General features: G+C 42.6%; 1 protein-coding gene across 1 annotated transcript in view; it reads left to right on the plus strand.

Moving 5' to 3' along the window:
• The window catches only part of LRRC7 (leucine rich repeat containing 7), a 101,287-nt gene that overhangs the window by 95,600 nt on the left and 1,287 nt on the right, over positions 1-4,400 (plus strand). Inside the window, exon 23 of the mRNA XM_010286768.1 lies at positions 965-1,039. Coding sequence (XP_010285070.1) covers positions 965-1,039 — 75 coding nt within the window. The remainder of the gene's footprint in view (positions 1-964; positions 1,040-4,400) is intronic.

Consider the following 4,400-nt stretch of genomic DNA (forward strand, 5'->3'; position numbering starts at 1 on the left):
CATTTTGAATGGCAGACTTGTGGCACAAGTTAATGGCACATGGATGAAATGCAAGCAGCCCGTCGCTCTGCCCCGAGGAGCTCAGGTTTTTATAAGGTTTTGTAAGGTTAACAGAAATACTGGACTGTACCTTGCTCTAGATGGCTATAAAATTCCTCAAGGATGCACACGATTTGCATGATGATACTAAGCAGGGAATTTCTCTGGTGTCTCTGGGAGCAATGTAAATGGCTCAAATTTAGCCGATGCTCAGTGCTAGAGTCTGCTTAAAGGTATTCTTCCTCGGCAGCAGGGTAAGCACAGCACAGAAAGTGAGACTGAGGGCACAGAAATGCAGGGCTGCACGAGCTGTATGGGAAATATTTCAAATGTGTTCATCTTCTAGGCACTCAATCTTTGATTCTGGGTTTTATTAACACATTTTACTGAAATTCTGAAAACAAATCTGAAAACATCCTTTATTACTTAATAATTTTTCCCCTTTCAAAGTCATTCACTCCTCAGACACTGGATTAAGTGACAGTCCTGCAGACCATTGTACTGAGTATCTCAAGGGCTGAATATCAAGACTGCTTTTCAGAAGGGTTTTTTTTACGCTTTTTTTTTCCTTCGAGAAAGTAGACAAAGATTGCTATATAGATTATGGTACCCATTACTCAAATTAATGCTTACTCCGTTCTAATTATCCTCCTGATAACCCTGTTACTCTTGCCCTATTCAGACTGAACATTATTTTGTGATGTGGAATCTTAGTTTCAAATGACCCACAATTATATTTGTATCGGGCAATAACTAGCTGAAGTTCTGCTCTCACGGAGAGCTGCTACAAACCCATGCTACTGTTAAAAGAGCTTAGTGTTTAGACCCTTGCCAGAGTATATAGACACCAGTTAGGGAGAAACCTGTATTTTGGGAACTAGTTCTTGGTGATAGCATCCTAACCTCTGTTACTTCTGACTTATAGGGTATCTTTGTTACTAGGGTTCAGCCTGACGGACCAGCATCCAGCCTGCTCCAGCCTGGCGATAAGATCCTCCAGGTATGGATGGATTTAACTGCTTTGTAACTGAACTGAGTCTTTACATCTTACAAGTACATTGATACTGTTTTTAGTAGAAGTTAACTGATAGTTTTGTTATTACGGTACTTTAATATCGATTTATAAACAGAGTGTAACTCGCAGTATTTTGAAAGCTGGCCTCAGAAGGAATAAAGCCGTTTGAAAACAGACTGAGGATGTGAAAAGAGGCACCGGGGTGTGCTGTCCAACAACGCCCTGCCGCTAGCGGGGAGCTGGATTAAACCCAGGGACCACACTGGGAGCAGAAAGCCCACAGCAAGGAGCCGGGCTCTCCTTCATTTTGCCTGGCAGTTTCCACTCCCTCCGCAGAGATACTGAATAAGGCACGTGGATGCCAGCACCAGCCTTCTGGGAGGGAATGGCACTGCAGGAAGGGTTTAATGCTTACAGTCGGTCACAGGAATGATCCAGGTGACACAATTCAAATGCTAAAATAAAAATAATCCTTACATCGTACTCAGCTTTTCCACACTAACAGCGCAAAAAGGTGCAGGGAGAAAAGGAGCTTTACAAGCAGTTTCACAAGCATGAGTATATCACAAAGCAAGACATGTTTATAACTTTCATTTTTGCAGCTGATGTGACACTGGTATAAGGAGCTATATTGTCGCATTTTTGGACAGAATTGTAACTGGCAATATTTTTGCCTCGCTTTCACTGCCTCCGCATTTTTGAATGCACTCAACATGAAAGACGGCCACTACTAGATCTGCTACTGGATCCTGGAAGCATCTACGTAATTTACAGAGAAATCTCAGCCTTTGGCTTTTTTTTTTGTTTCTGTAACAAATATTTTCTGTATTCCAGTGAACTTTTTACATAGAAAGACAGGCTATTCCTGAACATACCTTTCAGAAATTCCTCATTCACAGAAAGTAACAGCTGTCCATGTAGAAAAGGGTTTTCTACCATGTCCTACAAGGTTGTTTCTTTTTTTTGTTAAGCCTGGAAAATGTGTTGCCACTGGCAGCAAATAGTATTACTTTTCACAAAAGGAAGAGAGTCATTATAGATGTCTGAAAGGCTTATAACAGCTTTTAAAGCCATTCACACCGATCAAGGGTAAGAGGTTAACTGTGTTTTAATCAGTTATATGAAGGAAGTCAGCAAACCAAGGATGTTTCAAACCTCTTCAGTAGCCTCTCTCCTCCCGCCTCCCTCTCTCCTTCACTCCTCCCTGCCCCTCCTACATGGCACGGGCACTGCAGTACTTACCAGCTCTGAAGTCTACAATAGGCAACTCATATTTAATTGCTAGTATGTTCAAAAAACAGTGAAATAAAGAAAATAACGAAGGGAGATGAAGTACAAAATTGGCTAGAGATATTTAGAATAATGAAGGTGCGATATTGAAAGCTGAGTGTAGTAACAGAAATAAAAATAGGTAAGAGTAAAATACGTTAAAAAATTACAAGAAAATAAGGTGAGAAGGTTGCCTGCAGGGGCAAGCAGTGGGCATACGCCGTGGGAGTTGTCCTAACACAGTCGTGTGAGGGCTGTATTGTTCTGTGCAGGGACAGGTCTGCTGCATGTGTGTGCCTAGCATGTCTTCATCAAAGATGTACACCTTTGACCTGCATTTATTTTATAGCTGTTGTTACGTCAAACGATTTCTCCTGATGACACAGGCCATCAGGAGCTGGGATTTCTCGTGTTTCAGCATGTGTTCCTAAAATAGGAGCAGTTACGTATATTTATACAATCACATTTAAGGTACTGTTGCCCTTTTTTTTAGGTAGCAAATTTCATTCTCCTGACGTATTCATCACTTATGTTGATGAAGTTTGTTTGACTTTGCACTCACAGTCATTCTCGTAGGATTGTGGACCAGTCTCAGCAGAGTTTCTTATTTGTCAGTGTCAGTACCTCATTTCAAATTCTCTGGCAAGAACACTTTCCTTTTATTTGCAATTACTTCTACCCATGCATAATACCTATTACACCAAGTGTTGACTTATATTGTGGAAAGTAACAGGGCAGTCATTAATCTCATGAAGGAATTCACAGAGAAAAAACCATAACTGAGATGAAGGATATTTTACTTCTCAAATAGAAGCAATGCCTTTAGCTAAAAGTATGCAGTTCCCTGGGCAGTAAGAACTTGAAATTGCTAATACTCACCGGCATCACTTCACCCCCATTTCCCACTATTACCGTCACCTCTGATTGCATTTATCTCATGAGACAATCCCCTGCCAGAGACTAGGGCTTTGTAGTACCAGTTACACTGTAGAAGGAGGTTCCTCTTCACCCATCGTCTCCCTTCTTTGGCATCTGTAGCTATCTGCGCCACTTGTCTTCCACGCGCGCGCCGGTTGTGACACCAGTTTCTGCTGGGACTCCGAGAAAGGAACCATCTTCTCATGTTTCCTCAGTCTTAGCCACTCTGTCCTCTCGCTGTCTGCCCCGTGAGCTGCCTTTAGCGTCATCTAAAGCTTTGTGCTACGGACTCTCCCTGCCGTCGTGTCTGTCTGACACTTCCCCCCCAGCGTTACTGGCTGGCACCTTCAGGTATTGCCATGGCAGGTAGCGCCAGTGTCACCCTTCCTGGGGCACCTCGATGTCTGTGCGCATTTTTGTGCTCCTGTGCAGTGAATTCAGTTTACTCAAGATGATACACAGGAAGATATTACCAGACCAAGGCTCCGAGGGGGAATTTTTTTAACATTTACGTGGAAGAACTTGCCTGGCGGGATTCAGGAGTAGCAGTAATGTTTCTGTCCTGCATTTCTGTGTCTCCCCAAGCCCTTTTGGTAAAAGAGGTAGGGAAGCTTTAAAACTTAAAAGGCTTGACATTCGCTGAGTGGACTTACCCAGCTCACGGCAAAACCGTGAAATTCTCAAACACGGTCTTGCCCGATGCCTGTTTTTGATAGAAGAGTGTGTGTGCGTCTTCTGCAAGAGTGAACAAATTCTGGTCCTTACAAGTCCAGAAGCCCACGGCCCCGCTGGGATCCTGGGGGGAGGAAAATTGTTGTGTCTTTCCTTTCTGTGTCATAAGCTTGTAAGTTATTTATTTAATAAGTAAGAATTCTGTTATAAAATCAGCAGCAGTCTTAGTAGGTGACTTTTAAGGAGGAGCACAGTTGTACGGCTGCTAAGTCTGTCAGCGAGGGGAGAGCAGCTCTCTCAGCCGTGTTGTACAATTTTACCACCGTATGTTAAAGACTGCCCTTCAGTTCTAAGAAATCTTGTTTTGGTGGCTCCATGATTCAGCTAAAAAACATTCTTTTTGTCTGGCGATTAGAAATAAATAATAATTCGATGTGTAAATATGTATGCGGATTTCATGGCATATTTTGTGGGGAATTTGAGACCA

Source organism: Phaethon lepturus, unplaced genomic scaffold (assembly GCF_000687285.1).
Source record: "Phaethon lepturus isolate BGI_N335 unplaced genomic scaffold, ASM68728v1 scaffold8075, whole genome shotgun sequence".
Classification (NCBI taxonomy): Eukaryota; Metazoa; Chordata; class Aves; order Phaethontiformes; family Phaethontidae; genus Phaethon; species Phaethon lepturus.